Source organism: Ixodes scapularis, unplaced genomic scaffold (genome assembly GCF_016920785.2).
Source record: "Ixodes scapularis isolate PalLabHiFi unplaced genomic scaffold, ASM1692078v2 PGA_scaffold3__209_contigs__length_174095766, whole genome shotgun sequence".
In the NCBI taxonomy this organism is placed as follows: domain Eukaryota; kingdom Metazoa; phylum Arthropoda; class Arachnida; order Ixodida; family Ixodidae; genus Ixodes; species Ixodes scapularis.
The window spans coordinates 37,090,407-37,110,850 of record NW_024609868.1 but is presented as its reverse complement, the minus strand read 5'-3'; the positions used below and the strand labels follow the sequence as shown (position 1 = coordinate 37,110,850).

Here is a 20,444-nt window from a genome sequence, read left to right as displayed (position 1 = left end):
AACAGACACTAAAAATAGAAATACAACAACCCTAAAAAAGCCACAGCAAAAAAAGAAAACGCTCAAAATTGCAAATTACTGGGATCATGAAAACAATATACTCTCTATATTACGCCGGAAAGTTGACTTGGCACTGAATATTTCTAGGAGCGAACAATCCAACTTATTAAAATCATGCTGCATTCGTATTAGGGGAGACGTGTGGAAAAACGTGGATGAATGAAAAAAGTTGCGATTATGGCTCGAACGTGGTGGGGCGTGAAAACATACAGCGCCTGACAATACAGGACAGTCGACAAGCCCATTGACAAGTTTGTGTAAAAACAAGATATCCCGCCAACGCCGTCTGTCAAACAGAGTACATAAACCGAGTGTCTTGAATAGCCGATCGTAATTATAATAAAACTTGCGTAAAAAAAAAAAAAGTAAGATCGAAAACGATGCGAATAAAACGTTTCTGTACACGATTGATAGAGCAAGATGTTGTATCATTTATAAAATTCCACACTATAGATGCAAACCCGAGTTTCAGTGAATTAGACAACAGGAATAAACGAACCATATATGCTTAGGAAGAAAACTGTCTTGTGAAATGCGAAACTTTTCCCAATGTTCTAAGTGATGCGTTGCATGCGACCAACACGTGATGGTTAAAATTGAACGCCTTATCTATAAAGACTCTAGGATTACGAGCAACACCCACTCGTTTGATGACGACGCCCTCTAAGACATAATTGAACGCAACGGGCTTTCGCCTTCTACAGAGACCTATAGTCTGTCTTATGCTCATTAAGCAGGAGATTATTATTAAACCACCACCTAGCAATGTTATCCATATCACTTCAAAGAAGTGTACATTCAGAATGCGAACTAACATGACGAAACAACTTTATATCGTCGGAAAATAAGAGCACTTTAGAATTTTTTACTGAAAATGCAATGTCATTTACAAAGAATAAAAACAAAAGTGGACCCAAGTTGCTCCCCTGAGGCACCCGTGACGACAAAATAAAAGTTTTGGACATAAATCCCGATACACGAACACAGCTTGTACGATCGTTAAGGTAGCTCCTAAACCAATTACAAAACATTGAACAGGCCGTAGTCATCTAGTTTACGCAGGAACCGACCATAATTCACTCTGTCGAGCGCCTTCGACGTGTCAAAGTAGATGACGTCTACTTGCTGATGGCCATGAACAAATGGCACAGCCTAATCTAAGAATGTGCACAAATTTGTTTCAACCGACTTTCCCTTCAAGAATCCGTGTTGCTGAGGACAAATTTTTGACGGAAGTATTTGTAAAGACGATTATGCGTGGTTTATTTTTTCGGGCCTGAAAAGCGGGTTTCATATTCTCGGTCTACCTTGGTAGCCTAAAATCCCACTGTCCGCGCAAAAAAAAAAAAAAAAAAAAAAAAAGAAAAGTGCTTCACATGTGTTCTTTAGTGTCTCAAAATCCTTAAAAAATAGTCGTTAGATGAATGAGCCTTTGAAACTCGTCCATCAAACGGCGCACTGTCTTTCTCTTCGTCAATTAGCCTAACAAACAATAAGGTTTTAACGACTACAAAATAAAATCACTTAACTATCACTTTTCTACAAGCATGTTCATTTGTTTTGATTTGTGGTGACATCCAAATATATATATAAAAATGGCCCTAATAGGGTGTATTTTATATCTATGCAATACATGCTTCTGTTTTGTTTTACTATTTGCCTCGAGACCCAAATTGAATGTAGGGGAAGCGTGCTTTTGTTTATCCATGGTTCTCTATGAGCCACGTGGTGATTCCCTCTGTCTACAATACGGATGGAGGCAAAGCATCCATACTAACTGCACAGAGCATGGGCAAGGGTACAGAGCACAAGCTCTTAGCAGTTGATTCCAGTGCTTTCGGCCTCGCGTCCTAGCATTCATGTTGCTCCAAATCTGTGTAAAAGGAAAACAGAGTTCAGCTTTTCACCACATGAGCCGTTCCGATCTAATCTCGAGGTCGGCACAAACACAACCACGTTTTTTACACTCTTGCTCAACTATCCCGTACCCCGGTACTCGATCGGAATTTCGGGGGCAGATAAGCGACTTCCGGCACAATAATACCGAACCCAGTCGACACCGCGACCGTCAACCTGAAGACCGACGTGTGCTGGGTGCAAAGTCGCCGCCGCTATGCCGGTGGTGGTGGCGGCGGGACCGCTGATTGGGCAAGACGGCGCTGGTCCTTTCCTGGACCCAGTTTTCGGCACAGTCCACTGCTCTTGGCCCCCCTTCCTCCGGTCCTCACGGCGTCTGCCACTTCCCCCAAGCGTGAGTGAGGTCGAGCGCGCCGTTCAACCGGTCGACGTACGGACGTTCTCGATCGGTGGCTTCCTTCCCGTTCTCGCTCACGGGCGAGCTGCTGCGTTCCCGGCACGTCAAATAGTCGCGGCTCTCCTGGCTGTCTCGACGACCTTGCCCTAGTCTTCCGGCCTGGATGTTCTTTGCTTGTTTGTCGTCTGTCCGGCCGATTCGGCGTGTCCAGTGTTGGAGCCCTCTGGGGAAGTGAACCGCGGCTGTGGGTGCTAAATAGTGCGGAAGTCGGCCAAGATCTGCTGCTTTTGTTTCCGGTCCACCAGCACGTGATTGCGTCCTCCAGGTGACAGAGCTTTTATCGCGTTCCGTTCATACGACGGATACCACTGACGCTGCTACATTTGATGCTGCTATTATAGATACTTAACTGGTGAGATCTTGTCGCAAAGGAACTGTCTAAGACCTTAAAGTCTTTCATTTATAGCAACTGCTGGCTGACGTGAGAACTTCTCTGGAGCTTCAAGATCATTCACGTGCTGTAACGGCGTTGCCTTTAGAACGCATCAAGATATACCAGTCAAGCTGCAAAATCTTCGACTAATACCAAGGGTGCTCAACGGCCATTTTATATAGGCATCAACGCCAGGCCCGCTAGTCACTGGTTTATTCCTTGAAACCCGTTGGCACTACTGGTTCTCTCCAAGGGTTCACGGAAGCTGCACTATTTCTAACGTACTGACTTTCATCTCCGGAGTGTCATTTCGTGCAAAGTGCCACGTTTTCTGCACATAGCTGACCCATTATTGCCGAGTCTAGCTACACTTCGGGATGTCTTCAGGATACCATCTACAACGTTAATCCACATGTTGCTCTTTGGAGCTCCGGAAGACTATGCTCGAGTTGGTGCCAAATGTTCTAATCACTTGAGCGTCAAAAACAAAGACCGCGACGCTGAGCAGTTTATATTCACAAGCAAGACAACAGCTGTGTTACTTCTTAATTTGGTAATGATTATGACCTGCTTCTATTGACTATAGACGAAATCTACACATACAAATTCGGAAAGAGCCGGCTGGCATTTCATCCTCGAAAGGATAGGGATTGAAAATAAGCCGCTCTGAAGAGGATTCTGCTGACATCTTGATTGCGCTTGGACTTATGCTGGGACTTTGATTTTTCTTCATACAACGATATGGGGAAATTTATTCGGCGTAACAAGCCCACTCGTTGATTTATGATGAATGTTTTAGTCAAACGTTTGTTATTCACTGCGCCGCGCCAAAGTTAATCGGAGTTCATGTCGAGAAGGGGCGTTTGTGCAATCTGCCTTTCAAATTGTCTCTTCCTCGATGTACAAGAATCACAGCGAAGCACCTTCGTCGTCTTGTTTGTCGGTCAGGCCAAACCGAGTTCGTAAAGAACTTGTTCTTCCGGCTTCTCTTGGGGCATAAAGTCGCGGCACCGACAAACGTTTACGTCACAATCAAAGCTCATCTAGACAGTGTCTAATTTTTATACAGTGAAATCTCCCAAGGTCCAAGGCGGATGAACGGTCGGCTATCAAGAATAATGTGGTTGTGAACACGGAGCCATTTTTTTTAAGTACTGGTTCGTGGTGCTTAACAGACACAAACATCAAAATGCCGTGAATTTAGAAGAAAATCCAAGTTGGAGATAGCGAAGGAATAAGCGCTACAAGTTCCAGATGTCCACTTCGTCTTCGAGACAGCAGGAACCACCAGGAGTTTATATTCCACTGGTAAGTACCGCGATGATCAGCAGCTTGATCGTTTAGCGGGTAATAATTATGTAGCGTTAACGTGTTATTTCTGGGGTTGTTGTTTAGGTTGTTTTGACAAAGTTAGAGCTTTTATCGCTGGAAATATGCATGTTTAGGGAGAACGTTTCGTATGCTTTACTAAACCCTTTGCAATGGGCGTAGATGTTTTGGGTTCATGCTTCTTCTCACACCACGCTCGACTATAGTCAAAGCTATGGAAAACCAGGTTCAGTCAGAAGACAATTTGAACACACGTCGTATATGAATCGGGCGCTTGTATCGTAGAAGTAATTTTCCACGTGGTTGGAGGTGATTTTGATTGTAGTCCATTTAAGGATGAGACAAAATATAGACTTACTTCAACTTGAACGGTTTTGAAATCTGAAGTTGACAATTTCTTTTCTTAATATTTTCAATAATGACAGATGTGACCGATGCAAGGGTCTAACATATGGCTAAGTTGAAAATATTACCTGCTTGCCTCCTTTAAATTCTATATGACTTGGTGAAAAGTGAGAACTTTCATTCGTGGAAAGGAAAGACAAAAATGGTGTGTTTTTCTATATGAAAGTATATCATTTTGTGTATCTTTAATTTAGTGAATGGTGAATATTTGCTCAAAATGAGTAATTGAACAATTAAGAAAACACCCTTCATAGTTAAAATAAAATGTGCAATTATTTTTTTCCGCGGAAATGGTCAGCAATTGCAGCACACGTCGACGTAAACGGGTATTTTAAAAGTAATTGGAACGTAACTTTTTGTTTTTGTTTTGCGCGGTTAACTGTAACTAAATGCATTTGCAAAAAAAAAAAAAGGAATTAGATTTCTAACTTAAATACAATCAAGCTCCAAAAACTGTAAAGACATCGTCACAGATACAGAGCAGCACTAATCCAGTGCTAATTCAGCGCTGTGATCAGTGCTGGCCTTAGCGCTGATGAAACACTGCTAATACAGTGCTGAGATAACAGAGGTAAATGCTCTCACTGGCTGTCTCGTGTTTCGTATATAAGAGGTTGCACGGTTTTGTCAGTGTTTACAATTTCTGTGACTGAGCTCCCTTTTGAGATGCAACCCCCGTTCAATGCCGTACGAAAGAAACACCACTAAAACGCCGAGCTTGCCTCAATTCAGCAAAGTTTGTCTTTCGGACAACATGGCATCTCACTCCGCGACAGCAGACTTAATCAAACTCGGCACCAATAACCGCCTCTCGCGGTATTGCGAGTTGTGAAGAAAAAACTTTGGCGGTGAGAGGAGAAAAATACAGCGCTAAAACAGTACCGAACACGCGTCGCTACTAAAACGCAAATTCAGCGATGCGCTGCATGTGCGAATCGTCCTTAACGAAGCAATTAGTTCGTAAGAGTTGCGTTTACGTAGTTCTCTTGATGCCGGTGTAAGTTCTCCCTTATCACCTTTGTGTCTCGGTCGGCTCGAATACACGTACACAGTGCGTTCCAGATACTTGCTGATGTTGTCGCGCGTGCGCGTACCAATCCTGTGGGAACGCGGCACCGACTGAGCCGCGGCGCCTCATCGAAAGAAGCTGCGCACGTTCGTTGTCCCCCTCCGTAAGCCCCCGAGTTCCCATTTGTTTGCGTCTAATCTGCGTCTAAGGGTGCAACCCCCCCCCCCCCCCTCCCCCCTCCCAATCTCGTCTAAGCGCGGTCGGGAAGCTCTAGGTTGCGAGGCCGCGTGGGAAATTTACAACGGGCCAACCCTGCCGCGCTGCCGCACTGCCGAGCAAACAGCAAGAGGAACGCCCTGCCAGACTCTCCTAATCTTTGCGGTCTTTGTTGCGCGTTCCACCTATAGACTTCCGTCCGTGCCGTCTGGGGTTGACACTTTTCGGCGAAAGTTTCCCCCGGGGATGCTGTGCCCGCAATTCGTGGAGACCTTGTGGTGGCGAATCGAACGCCGTCTAGTTTGTCTTTATACGTTGTACGCGCTGGGGTACGCGGTCAGACCAAGCAAAGACAGCACTCTGTTCTGCGTGTGTGTTCGCTCATGTATCTTTTTTTTGCCCAACAAGTTTATGTGCGTTGGCGGTTATCGATGGTCCGCTTTAGGTTCGTTCATCTGACCTGCTTTTTTTTTTTTTTCTGTCAATTTTTATTTATAGTTTTAGCGAAATTTGTCGGCTGAAATGTTTTAACAATTCAGAAATTGCAAATAAGAACCAGTATGTCAGCTCGGCACGCTTCTGTACTTGCAAGAGGAATAGGGGCTGCATTAAGATGGGCTGTTGAGGCTGCGGGTACATTTCAATGATATTAAAGCGCCCTAAAACACGGATATAGGCACGAGGCAAAAAGAAAAAGCGCGTAATAATATTAGAGCGCCTGAGAAAAGAAACACAGAAAGAAGACGAACATAATTAGGTTTGCCTTCTTTCCGTGTCTGTGCTCTAATATTATTAAGCGTTCTGTTCTTCTTTCTGTGTCGGTGTCCCTTGGCCCTTTAAAATTACCGAATACACCCAGGGGTCAAGTTGTTTGCGGTGTCATCGAAAATAAGGGCAAGAAAGTTGCTCTTTAGAACGCTCTTTTATTTTTTTTTGCATGGACATGCACGCAGGTACGCCGATTTCTAAAACTACGCGCATGCTCCTTGTGCCTCTCACACCTCTCTACACATATCTGGCACGTGTTCTAGAGACGTCCCTGTGTGGCTCACGGTAGTCATATGCTAAACAGTTGGAGCATTCATTAGAGTATTAAAAGTGCGATGCAACAATTTTTGTACTTTGCGCAAATACTGCTTAGCACGAATCCCCGACGTTAATAACCTATGAAACACGCGTTCGTTTTTCACCCCACGCAATAAAAGTCACAGCAAAAAGTGAAGAAAAACGAGTAGCGTTCTCTCCCTCAACTAGCAGCCGGAACAGGCGGAAACGTGATCTGGAGCCGATCAGATGCCGGCAGTGTTGATCATTGCAACGCGCTGGGGTTTCCAAAGCAGAGGAGACGCGCTGAGTTCCAGATATTTTTGGGGTTTGGCGATTGTCGTCATTGCAGCGACTGGACACGGGCCACTACCGGAATGCTTGTCGAGCTATTGATTATCACGAGCCCAAGTTGAGTGCTCACGCAGTTCTCGGGTTCAATCTATGAGTTGGGCTGCATTGAAGTATCGTCACTGGGGGTACTGCGACAGCCCAGCTACGACATCATGTCTTGCGAAGGAGAGACTGAAAGAAAAAGCTCGCTTTTTTCCTTGAAATTGGACCGCAACAAAGGAGTTCTTTGGTCAGTGGCGTTCCGTGCGAGTATACTTGGGTCCCACTAATGCTTGTAAGCTCTTGTGAAGTGAAAAAAACATTCCAAGCGAATATTGTTGCACGGCTTCTGTAAGGAAAATGCAACGTCCCTAATACTGTCATTACTTTCCGGTGTGCATGGGGCTAAATCGTCGTATTTATGAATATATTACTGAACGATGATAAGCTCACTATTAAAACTGGTGCATTCTTTCATAACAAATCGAAGATTTTTTTTGTTCAATAAACTCTGCTTAAAAGCCAGCTATATTCACACTAAAACGTTCTACACCCTGAATGTCAGACGCGAAAGACATAAAAAAGCATTCCCAATAGTCTGGAGCATCTTTCTAAGTAGTGTCTGTTAGTGGCCGTCAGAGAGACTTAGAAGCCTTTTTTTTATGGCGGTGATGAAACAAATGAATTACTCAAATTACGCACCCTCAATGCTGTGAACTGAAGATGACGTATATAGTTAGGAACTGGGATTGTGATAGCACCACTGATTTGATCGGTTCAGCTTTGGAATGAATGGATAAAGGGCCTTTCGAGAAAAAAAAAAGTGTCTCACACTTGGTAAAGATAAAAAAGAATATCACCTACATTATGCAGGTAGAGATATACGTATTAGAGAGGTTGGAGAGCTAATTTTGATGTGCACACTTCATTTTCACGAGCCTACGTTTTCAGTTCTAAGACTGGTTCAGATATTTGCGTCCATTGCGTCTGCAGTGATTAAAGCGACAGCAGGAACAGAATCACCAGGACGGCTTGGAATGAGGTATGGCAACCCATGTATATTCTAGATGGGCAGGTCTCATTGGTTTGCGACAGACCAGTTACGGATAAACAATAATAGAAGAGCGCGTGTGCGCTCTTAAATAAATTGTGCGCCTTGGAAGCTAGATGAAGTCACGCGTCACTATAAATTTGACAGTGTTGCACGCTTCGTATGAAACAAGGTATAGATTGGTTGCCATAAGACATATAACGACTTTTTTTTTGTTTTTTTTTCAGTTGCTGGGAACAAAAGCAACGTGTATGCACTAAGAGTCAGTGTCAAGGAGTCTGTTCTCGCGCGCGTATCACACTGCCAAAGATATACATAAAAAAATTGAGACGACGATTACTCAAATCTCTACCGCAACAGCGCAGACGTACCTCAAAAAATGCATTCGAGGAACACGAGTGGTGTGGATTCTCCGCTCACGCGAAAAAAAAAACGACTCCCGGTAACTTTTTCTTTTTTCTTTTTTTTACGCGAGCATCGGTCTAGTTCGTGTTCTTCGTCTCCGTGCTTTCGTGGGCCCGTGATGATATATGAGACGGGCTTCGTGTGGTTTACTGCATTCAGTTACAATACGTGTAGTCTCCGCTGGCGCAGTACAATGAGCACCGCGTGCTCACAACGTTTATTATGACCCTCACCCCCTTTCCTCTTGGTTTGTTGTCTTTCAACAGTTGATGCGATGCATAGAGTGGCAATAAAAGACGCGTTGTAGGTTAGGCGACGAACCATACTAGGTCAGCCACGGTCAACTTATGTGGTAGTTATTTAGGCGCGTCTGAACCACTCCAGAATTATGTTCTTACTTTAATTTGTTTATGTAGTAATTTAAAAAGAAAACTGGTTTGTTCCCGGTTGGTTGTGTACATCTAAACTGAAGAATGTACGGCTCTAAACACCCATATTCACGGATTGCTGGCCAACAGCGATGGAATTATTTTGAAGCCTTTTTTTTTTTAACGTAGATTATGGTATTGTGCTGGATATGTAGGCCAGGACCGACACAAAAAAGCGACGCAAAATTGTGACCGACATGGAAGTAACGTCCCCAGCGTCACGTGACCTGGTCACGTGGTCATGTATTTGGCCCAAAATCTTCAGAAGGTCTTAATGCTTTACTTTTCAATTGATCTGAAATAAAAACAGCCGCGCAGGCATTGTTTTTGAGTGTGATGCGATCCCAGCATAATTGTACAAAGTGTAAAAAAAAAAAAAAACATTTTTTTTTTGTTTTATTGCAAAAATAAACTAGGTATAGCCGAACGCTCATTTTCCGCCCAAAGGTAGCGCTATATGGCCACAAAAAGATGCAAAAGATTCAGCCCGATCCGATACCTTATTCAAAAGTTATGTGACTTTCTTAAAAGTTCAATAAGAAAATGGCGGCCGAATACTTGGGGCTCTATGGGCACCAGAAACCGAAAACGGGCAAAAATGGGCTCCATTTTTCTCATTGAAAGTTTCAGAAAATCACATAACTTTTGAATAAGGTGTCCGTTCGGGCTGAAACTTTGGCATCTGGTTGTGGCCATAGCGCTGCTTTTGGGCGGAGAATAAGCGTTCGGCAATGCCTAACTTATTTTTGCAGTAAAAAAAAAAAATCTTTAATTTTTTTTTGGTGACACCTTTTATTTTATTGTCACAATCTGACTTTGGCCTGCGGTTGGCGTCGCGTTGGATATTGTTCTTCCGGCCTTGTTTCCCCTCGTCTAAACTGTCTCGTTTTGTCGTGTGGTGCAAGTTCATTGCTGTTTGTCCGTTTCACACCAGCGTCTCATGGCTATGTGAAGGTCCCAGCGGGCAAGTTTTTGACACACTCAGTGTGGTCTATGATTTTCGTAAACAGTTTAAAGGCCACACCCTAACCAAAAAAAGGTCTTCTGGGTGGTGCCATCTTTAGAACTCGTACGCATAGAGTTATTACAATAAACGCTAGAGGCTCAGGTGGCACTAGTGTGCTGTTGCATTTTGAAGCAGACAGCAGCCAGTCTAAATTTGACTTCCGATAATGCACCCCTATGGCGAAACGCAAATGCGTTTTCTCTTCGCGCTCCATTGTAAGAGCACATATTGCTTAGTGTTGTGACAGAATAAAAAGTTTCGAACTTTCTGCAATCGAATGTACACAACTGCGTGTCAGTTAGAGTGTTTATCTTTAGAATTCATTTCGTCGAAAACTGCGCTAAAATAGCCCAATGCATATGTATAATACGTGATGACGTCGCAGACTGTTATTATAGGGCGCGCATTTACACATATAGTCAATGCTGTGAAGCACACAGAGTGAATCAGCTTGACAAAACACCAAAAGGGTGCTAATATATGCCAAGTCAAACGATCAAAACAGACGACGAGAAGAACGCATGAAGTTATGGAACGAAGAACACGTACTTGAATAGTAACAAACTGTGCATAAATAATCATAATAAATCAGTTTTTTTTTTGCTCTTTGTTTTTGCTAGAATGTTGCACAGCATATTGACATATGCTGTACAACATTTACCTGAGCCTCAGTAATTAAAAAAAAACATTGACTATATAAATTACACTTTTATAATCTGAATAAAGCTGCATAGTACCCGTTCCGAGTAAAGAAACTACGCTGATTTATATTATTCCCTGGCGGAGAGAAAATATCACGTCAGTTTTCCCATACGAATACACAGGAAGACTGGAAAAGTTGACTGATTGCTGTCTGCTTTAATCTGCAACCAAAAGACCCATAGATACTAGCGCCAGCGGAGCCTCTAGCGTTTATTGTAATAACTCTATGCTCGCACGTATGGCGCGTGCTTTGATCGCCTCCTGAAGCGGCGAACGTACGCGCGCTGGGCTGTGAGTTAGCAAGCGTATTTTGTGATTTGTTTTGTAAAAACTGATATGGCGAGCATACGATTTTCAGCATGAGCGCATCCATGGCAAGCATTCTCTCTTTTTTTTTTATTCCGTTCGCTTTACTTCACCGCTGTAATCGCGTGACAGGTAATTATCCTTTTAGAAGCCACAGTGTTGTTTTTGATGCAAATGTTTTTATTGGATGATTAGGTTGTGACACGGTAGTCGACGTCAAGTCAACCACAGTGTTAGTATCCTCAGGGCAAGTTCAGTGTAAATTTGTCATTACATATTTAATTTGCCGGGTTGTTGAGGCAACACCAGGTCAGAAATGGAGGCTCAAATCTAGCGCGCGAAAAAAAAGGTCTATAGGGTGTGTATGTAGTCTGGCCTTCGGGAAGGTGTGGCTGGATAGCAGCTCGGTGAGTTGTTTTATTTTTAGTCGAGTTCTCGTTTAAAAAAAAAAAATAAAAAAAAATAAATTAGGCGGGAGTTGGGCGGCTACTCTAACATATCACTGACAACGCGGGTGTCACATGAATATTGTTTTTATATCTTGACGGCCAAGGGTCATTATTTTATTTTTAAAGCCCGCGCATGAAATACGAAACCTCGACTTTGCTTTAAGAAAGGAAGAGTTGTTGTTTGAAATAAGTTTACACGGAGCCTGTTACTGCTTCAGTAGGTTTATTACTTAAATTATTGTCGTTTCCATTCTCTTTCCACAATTACCGATATGTGGCGCACGCTGGGTATACCGGACGTCGTGCTGGAACACTGGTTACTCGGAGTAGAGAAATGTCAAGTTCTAATTTAACAATACTAGTCCTGTTTCAGGTCATTTATTTATGCTGAAGGGCGATGTTAAAAAGGTCTCAGCATTCGGACGCGGGGACGAGGTATTATATTTGCTTAGCTTTTGTATAAATCTACATTGTATGTGAAACACTGGGACTTATTCTAAATAAATATTGAGACAGTATCGCGTTTTAGAGAGAAAAAGAAAAAAAGAAGAAAATACTACGTACAAGTGGCATTTCAATGCGCACACACACACAAACACGGACGCAAAAATAGGCGCGTGCGCGCGCGCACACACACACACACACACACACACACACACACACACACACACACACACACACACACACACACACACACACACACACACACACACACACACACACACACACACAATTACACCCAGGGTTCATTAGGTAGTCCTGAAAATGAAATGAAGTTCAAAAGCAAGGAGCTGAACGTCAAATCACATTGAAATCTTCGCACACTTCTCATTCGTCTGTCGCTACGACAGCACTCACGTGCAACTACTCTTCTACCTCACATTTCTGGACTTCGCGCTTCCACCTAGCCTTCGGAAAGTTACACCCACTGCGAACGAGACAGGGCGTTGTTTGTTTAAGAAAGTACAAGCGCCGCGTTGGGAGCCCCACTGAAAATGGCGGTCGCGTGTTCTGCCACTGGCAGCAGCTGTGTCTAAGATTGATAGTCGTCGGGTAATTATTGCCACACCTCTTTAGCACGTGGCCACCACCACCGGGGAAACAACAATAAGCACTTTACGTGGCCTGTCGGAGAACGTTTGACGACCCGAAAATTATCGGCAGAGAAAAATTGCGCCACGCCTTGTTCGGCCTGGTTTGACATTTTTTTTTTATTTTTCAGATTTAAGTTAACAAACAACAAGAAAGAGGTAGGACCAACCGCGGTCAAACTGCTTTTATAATGCTCGTTTATTACATGCAATATTTACAGAGAAATACGCACACACACAAACAAACGTGTTAACTAATTAGCGTGCAACTTATAAACTGTTTATTTTATTTGTTTGGCGCGTAAAAACCAACTGAAAACCAACTGTAGTTTTGCTTAGTACTGCGCTCTAAGAAATGCCTGCGCGTGTACTTACCCGCAAAACACTCATAGAGCCAATCCCTGCGATCTGCGAAATCAGCTCGGCGAATGATGAGGCGGAACATCCGTTTAGACCTAAAAATGATGTCTGCGCTGTGGCATTACGCAATGCAAAGCGTCATGGTTGCATTGCGTAATGCCACAGCGCAGACTTCATTTTGAGGTCTAAACGGATGTTCCGCCTCATCATTCGCTGAGCTGATTTCGTAGCTCGCAGAGATTGGCTTTTCGAGCGTTTTGCGGAGAAGTAGACGCGCAGGCATTTTTTAGAGTATGTATACTTGAAACACGCTTACAAATACCATTCAAAAAAGGTTTTAGAATTTCCCAATATTTACAATCTCACACGCTTTTTAATTTGTACTGCTCCAGGATTCACGGGAAACATTAATCGTTGAGTTTGTTTTAATCAGCACAGCCAGTCAGAAGGACGACCGGGATCCGAATTCATTAACGACGTATTTCCACTGGCGAAAAGGGGACACTTTTTTGCCCTTGAAACTACAATACAAACGAAGGATGCATGGTTCAGATCGCACTTCTCACTGGCTTCAAATGTTTAAATGAAAGGCGAATGATCCTTCAGGGTTAATTTCAGTGCACATACACACTCAGGGAATACTGAGCGCGTAGTGGATTGGTGCAAGAGGTCGTATTACTAGATCTTCTACATCACCACGCCCGTATGAACGTGACTTTGATTGGACGGGACTGCTGCGTCAGAGTTCGGCTGGGATTTCGTGTCCAATCAGTGATGGCACGAATCCCAGCTGAACGCTGACACTGCACTCGCGTCCAATCAACGCCCCGAGTCGGCATCAGGTAGGTGAGGCATAGAAAGTCCAGCCTTGCTACCAAGGAGGTGCTGACTGGTGTAGTAGGTTCATTTACCTCACCTGCTCATTTCGATCGTGATGCACGTTAAGGACCCCAAACTGGCAGTGGTACTACACTTGCTGTCTCTACAGCGGACAAACCATACGCCCGTTGAGGCTAACTTCCCGCTGTCTAAACAAAACACCAACTAGAAAATAGAACAAAAAAAAATTGTACAAGCTTGATCATGCTGCAAAAGACTGGTAAGGACGGAATGTGTGATAGGCTTTCCAGGGAAGGAAAGAAGAACGTCTGACCGGCACCGCCTACAAAAGATTCGCTCTCATTGTTGGGCACACGCCGTGAGATGGCGCAGCAAAAGAGGAAAGGCCGCTAAGCGCGCGACCGCGTCTTTGCGCGCAGCACCAATAAATTAGTTTTGCGTGCTCCGACCACCGACACTGAATAGCTCAGTCGGCAGTAAAGAAAAAAAATAAAGAATATTTTAGTCGGCAAAGCACATGTCTCACGATATCCAGGTGTTGAGTTCAACTCCTGCCGGGTGACAGAAGACTCTATAATGGTTTTCCTATAGGCGTAACGCTTTTCAGTCTATTTTTTTACTACGGCCGGCTATTACAGCCAAACGTGAAAGAACTCCATGAAAATCAGCTCATAAAACATATTCCTGGTTAAAAAGATGGTGTAGCAGGGATGACGCGACGATTTATTGTTACGGTTGCTTGACAAGACGTGCTCAGCTGTGCCTCGGCGTCCTTGCAGGGGCTGTCCTTCCTGGCGCTCATTCTGCTGTCGGGGCGGCTCTATGAGGCGAGCAAGGAGATCTCGTTCCTGCGGCTGGTCCTTGCGTCATGGATGCCCTCGGACGCGGACCTGCTGGGCGAAGACACCAAGGCCGGCTCCGTTCTCAGCGAGAGGAGTCGGCAGACCATCACGAACCTCAAGGTGGACCTCGAGTCTTTCCTGCGTGAGTGGCCATCTGTTGCTTGTCTTGGGGAATGCAGAGTGCCATTTCTGGATGTCCTTTGCCCTGTTTAGTTGTGGGGTGATAGTAGAGGTGAAAAGTCATGCAACGGTTAATTGTTTGTGGACAATGGAATGCCATCGACCAAACGAAAGTCGAGGTGACTGTTCACTAACACGTCTTCTGGTCAATCACGAGTCCAGATAAATTCTTGCGTGATTGGTAAAAGGGCTGCAAGTCCCAAATAGTTACTTCAAATTAACGTTGCACCGAAGTAAAAGGGTATAGCTCTTCTTGACTGGAAAGGCTGCTCATATCTACCTTTCACTGACAGTCAATAGAGAAACGAACTAAAGCGTCGTGCACCTGCCAGCCTTCTCGTATAGCCTGTTTAATGTTTTTTTTTCCTACTTGTAAAAGAGTAACCTAGTGCATGAATCACTTGAAGTTTACATTATAGCCGCGTGAAAATAAGCGGCACCGGTGGTGACATGGGCACTGTTGTTACTACGCCTTGGCCAAACTTCCTTGAAATAAATAAAATATATATTGTTGTAGTACAGTTCACACGGATATTATGTTGCTTCACGTAGAAATAGTAAAGAGGATATGAGATGGTGCACTTTCATGATTGTGGCACACGGAGCAAGGGAAAACACGAAGAGACAAAATTCAGCAGCGAGCAAGCTGAGTTTGGGATATCTTATGTTCCTGTATGTGCTTCTTAGGCTTTGGTTTCCATAAGAATGATTAATGTATCGAGTTTGATGAGATGCTTGCTCGGACGTCAACGTTATTCCTCCGCTTACTTCGAGATTTCTGTGATCATAAGAACACGCATTATTGTACTTCGCGCATCGGTGACTAAACGCTGTATCTGTAGCCAATATGTACACTCTTAAAAACGAAGAAGATTAAAAACGTAGAAGACGTGCACGGATGACCACACCCGTATATATATATATTTGATGTCTAAGCTTTCCTTTTCTGAGAAACGACGATGTACTTCTCATCAACCCTTTTCTCGTCATGTAAAAAGCTCTTGTAACTGGCTTACCTTGCCATTTTTTATAGAACATTCGCAAAAAGTAATTGTTCTGCTAATTCTGCCACAATTCTCCAAAATCATCAGGTGCGCCAATACTTTACTTCTTTGATAATACGAAAACTAATAACTCTCCCCTGCCGAATTGTTACAGTATAGCTAATGAGAAATTCAAAAACACAAAGTTCTCGATTTTAACAATGTATCATTGGGTTCGACTTTGCTATCGAACGTTACACGAAGTTTAGCAATATTTCTTTTTATACCGGTATGGCCGACACCCCCTAGAATAATTGAATTCTGTGCACTAGAACTTTGACCCCATCACACTTCGATCGAGCGAAGCCACAGATTGGGCTGCCTCAGTGCTTGGCTAAGCCTCGTGACCAGTCAACGCGTCGAAGGTCGTCAGGCGTCGGGTTCAGGTCCAATGGGTGAGTTGGCGCCACCCGACTGTGATGACGTTGCATGAAGAAAGAGGAGGTCGTTTCCAGGCCTTGATGAGCCTAGGTGGTGTCGGTATGGTCCGGTTAGTTGGCTACGTTGGGAGAACTTCTCATCGGGCGTTACACTCTAAAAAAAAGTCTCTGCGTCTACTTTCCCGCACAACACTCGGAGAGCCAATCAGCGCAACTTACGGAGGCAACTCAGCGAATGACAATGCCGAAACATATGCTTAGACTAAAAAACGCAGTCTGAGTTGCGACATTAAGCAATGCAAAACGTCACGCTTTCATTGCTTAATGTCACAACTCAGACTGCGTTTTTTGGTCTAAACAGATCTTTCGGCATGGTCATTCGCTCAGCTGCCTCCATAAGTTGCGCTGATTGGTTCTCCGAGTGTTGTGCGTGAAAGTACACGCACAGACTTTTTTTAGAGTGTAGTGCAGTGCGAAAGAGCAACATCCGCGAGGTGGACATTCTGATTTTACTGATCTCACTTCGTTGCAGAACAACCGATTGCATAAATATAGAGGGAAAAAAAGGCCAACGGTACCGGATGATATACCGTAGACACACACGCTTCTGGTGTTTTAAGAAAAGTAGTACCTTGGTGAATGTTGATGAGACAACTCTACACTGAAGTTGAAGCATCAACATAAAACTGCAGTTGTTATGCAAATATGTAGGTTAGACTGCCGTGCCTCGACAAGCCGCGTCCGCCATCTGTGGTGATTGACCTTAATTTGAGACATAAATAAAATATTTGGGTGTGGATAGGTGATCTATACATCCTCTCGACTAGGTTTAAGTGAATATCTCTTTAGGTTTAACCTTCGTGCCAAATAATGTGTGTACTTACCGAAGCTATGCAGAGATTCTACTTCACTGTTAACGGGCGCATTAAAACATAAATTTTGTTAAAATTAAGCCAGCTTAAGCAGTAGGCAAATAGAAGTTTTGGAATAGCCTACAAGATCAGATGCATTTTTCTTTAAAAAAAATATTATTTGTTGTTCGCACATGTAAAATGCCGCTGACGGAACCCTTACATGACGAAAGCTTTGCTTTCAGTGCGCAGCTCTTAGGCGCTCGTTCTCGTGTTTTGCGGTGTCGGCGTCGCCGTCGCCGTCGGAGCAACCGGAGGAGGAAGAGGGAACGGTATGGAGAAGGATGAAGGAAGGGTACAGAGGAGATGGGGAGGGTATGGAGGAGGAGGCTAGGCTACGCAGGAAGAGGACAGGAGGATACGGAGGAGGAGGGTACGCAGGAGGAGGAGAGGGTATGGAGGAGGTAATGTAAAGGAGCAGGGGAGGGTGCGGCAGAAGAGGAGGGGAGGGTACAAAGGAGGGAGAGTGGAGGGTACGGAGGAGGAGCGGAAAGTGCAAAGGAAAGGGAGGGTGCAGAGGAGGGGAGGCTACGCAGGAGGGGGAAACGCTCCGTACCCTCCTCCTTTGCCTCCACCTCCTCTTCCATACCCTCCCCTCCTCCTGGGTACGGAGGAGGAGGAGGGGTGCGTACAATGAAGAAGGGGGAGGAGAAGGAGGAGGACACGGAAAAGGTGGAGGGAACGACATGGAGGAAGAGGAGGGGAGGGTGCGGATAAAGAGGGAAGGGTATGGAGTACCTTTCTTCCTTTTCTGTACCCTCCCTTCCTCCTTCTGCATGCCCTCCCCTCCGAACAATCCCCTCCTTCTCAAGAGCTGGGCTCTAGTTTCGCATTATAAAGATTTGTAAACGTCTTGCATTTTTTTCCTGAATTATTTTGTAAATGTTTTGAACAATTTTTTTGTGGTATATTTGGTTTGCATTTGTTTTCATGTAAGAAATTAATCTTTGCAGAAGATCATGCCATATACTTCATTAAAAAACACGTGACAAAAAGTGCGCTACAAAATGCAAAAGCTTTTTTTTTTCTTTTCTTTAACAAAAATGACAGCCCTTTCACATTTTTGTGGCGTCTTTGATGATTGTAAACACAATTACCTAACTAGTCGAGTGTCTGGAAAGGTAAATTGCCGGTCTTAACTCGACACAGAAAAAATTAAACAACCCCGGGAGAAGGAACGACGGGCATGATTTTTCAATCTTTCAACGCACCATCAACATTTCAACATAGCTTTCAACGTATCGTTCTTTTGAAAGATATGTTCGTCGTCCCTTCTCCCGATAATCCTTTGTTTTTTCTGTGTTACTTCCACGTTACCAACACGCTCTACTGCTAATTATAAATTTCAGATAGTAACAGAAGGCTAATGACCGGTTTGACAGAAGTGTGAAAGCAAAGAGGGCATTGTCTTCATTTGGGTAGGTTAGTGGATGAATATTAACGCAATATTCACAGTGTAATAGATAAAAACAATTATTGTTTGCGTTAAAAAAGGAATTTTGTTGCTTTAAGCTTAAAATTATTCGGATTAATTGCGTCACTGCAATTGACGTCTTACGTGTCGTGGTTGTGTCCTTTTCCAGTCGAACTGAACTCAGCCCGGACAACATTGGCCTTGAGCGTGGTCTTCGTCATCATCTACATCCTCAGCTGGTGGTGGATGGCATTTGCGCTTAAGCAGGCCAAGGATGACGTAAGCTCTTGTCTTCTATTTATGGACTACTTTTATGACTGACTGGATTGTTTCTTAGTCCGCTTCAATATATTTACGACGCCTTCTGGAAGCCGACTTGGTTTCTCCGGGTGGAAGCGCCGGCCTAAGGATCCACAGTTGGAAAGGTCGACTCTCGACCGAGATGTCCGCAATCTGACGGAGACTTATTGCGGGGAAGCAATAAGTCTCCGTCAGATTGCGGAGACTTATTGCTTCAATAAATCTTTTGGCGCGCAACCGAGAAACTGGCTGCGCGCCAAAAGATCAGAGGGTTGTCCAAATAAATTCTCCATCCTCCTCTTGGGCGCGCCAAATGCACTTCTTTAATTAGATGTGTAAAATATAACCGAATTTTTCTTATGACAGATATGGATGCTGGTATGATCCCCATGGCTAGATCTGTTGCGCCAAACCGAAATAAAGCGGTCGCGTTTTTTTTAGTGGGCTCGTGATAGAGCATTTCAGTGTTAGCTGGATACGACCAACAGAATTTGTCAAAGGACGAAGAGCGTTGAAATAAATGAAAAACAACAACAACAAAAACTGCGGAACGGCGATTTAACTTGATGACATGTGTAGCATGTTATAACTTCATAACTGCGAAGCAGGCCACGATGGCGAGTCCACAGAGAAAAATGATGACATTTAGCCTCTCAGCCCAAACGCGCAAATTTTTTCTGGGTCATGGAAAGAAAGGAGCACTCCTCGGCTTTTATGTTTTTATAAACAAAGCTCCGCCTCTTGCCAAATGAGGATCGGAGCATTAGGAATTACACGTATGCAATATAAGTATGATGGTAGTATGCGACAGCATGACAAGGATCGATACACGTGTGGTGCTACAGTTCTGAGATGTTTGTAGGCTTGTTTATAAAATGACTTTGCGGATCAAAACTGGGAGTTCTTTTCCCAGACTTTCAAGCGGCCAGTTGTTTGTTCTTTCTTGAGATCGCACGCCAAGGAGTGGGGCGATGCGAAAATAATGCTAACTGAAACAAGGTCATATTCAAGACAGGAAGTAAATAGGCTAAAAAGTTATGAATTCTTAATTTAAATAAAACTTTGATACAAGGAGGTGTATGTATACATATTCAAAGATATTATAAATGCTTTGTGGTCAGTGATTTTACGGTAGTCCTTAGTGACTGCGAGGTACTCACTTTACAGCAGAATGAATCTGTATTTTCCAACATGGCAACTCAGGAGCGGGGGAATACATGACGGACAAACACAAGGTTTCGTTGTCTATCGACCACCTAGACGGAGCTTGACTAATTTCTTTGAATTTTTTTTACGTTTCTGAGGTTCATTTGTTAAAAAAATCCTTCTTTTTTGGTGGCAATATTTACATAGAAATGTTTACTTCGTCTTCACGTCAACCAGAGTTTCTCTCGTTATATCAATCATACGGTTTGTTAAATGTAATTTCAATCTATTCGTGTTACACCTTATCATGAAGCGTTGCTGGATCCATTTTTAACAAATGTGTGCAAATCATGCGTAATCTCAGGTGTGGAGGGAGAGACCATCAGTGACCCCTTACCAATCTAAATGCTTGTCAATACCGCGGGTTCAATAGGGAGAAAACTTCGTATACAAGGGAAAAAAGTATTTGAGAATTATCAGCGCAAAAAAAAAAAGAATACTTTTGAG

At 43.7% G+C, this 20,444-nt stretch overlaps 1 protein-coding gene across 1 annotated transcript in view; it reads left to right on the top strand.

Annotated features, from left to right (window-relative positions):
* LOC120844401 overlaps window positions 1–18,812 on the top strand; it is a 96,395-nt gene extending 77,583 nt beyond the window's left edge. Inside the window, exons 2-3 of the mRNA XM_042292703.1 lie at window positions 14,501–14,705; window positions 18,661–18,812. Of these exons, the coding sequence (XP_042148637.1) occupies window positions 14,501–14,705; window positions 18,661–18,812 (357 nt within the window). The remainder of the gene's footprint in view (window positions 1–14,500; window positions 14,706–18,660) is intronic.
* Window positions 18,813–20,444: the final 1,632 nt, after the last annotated feature.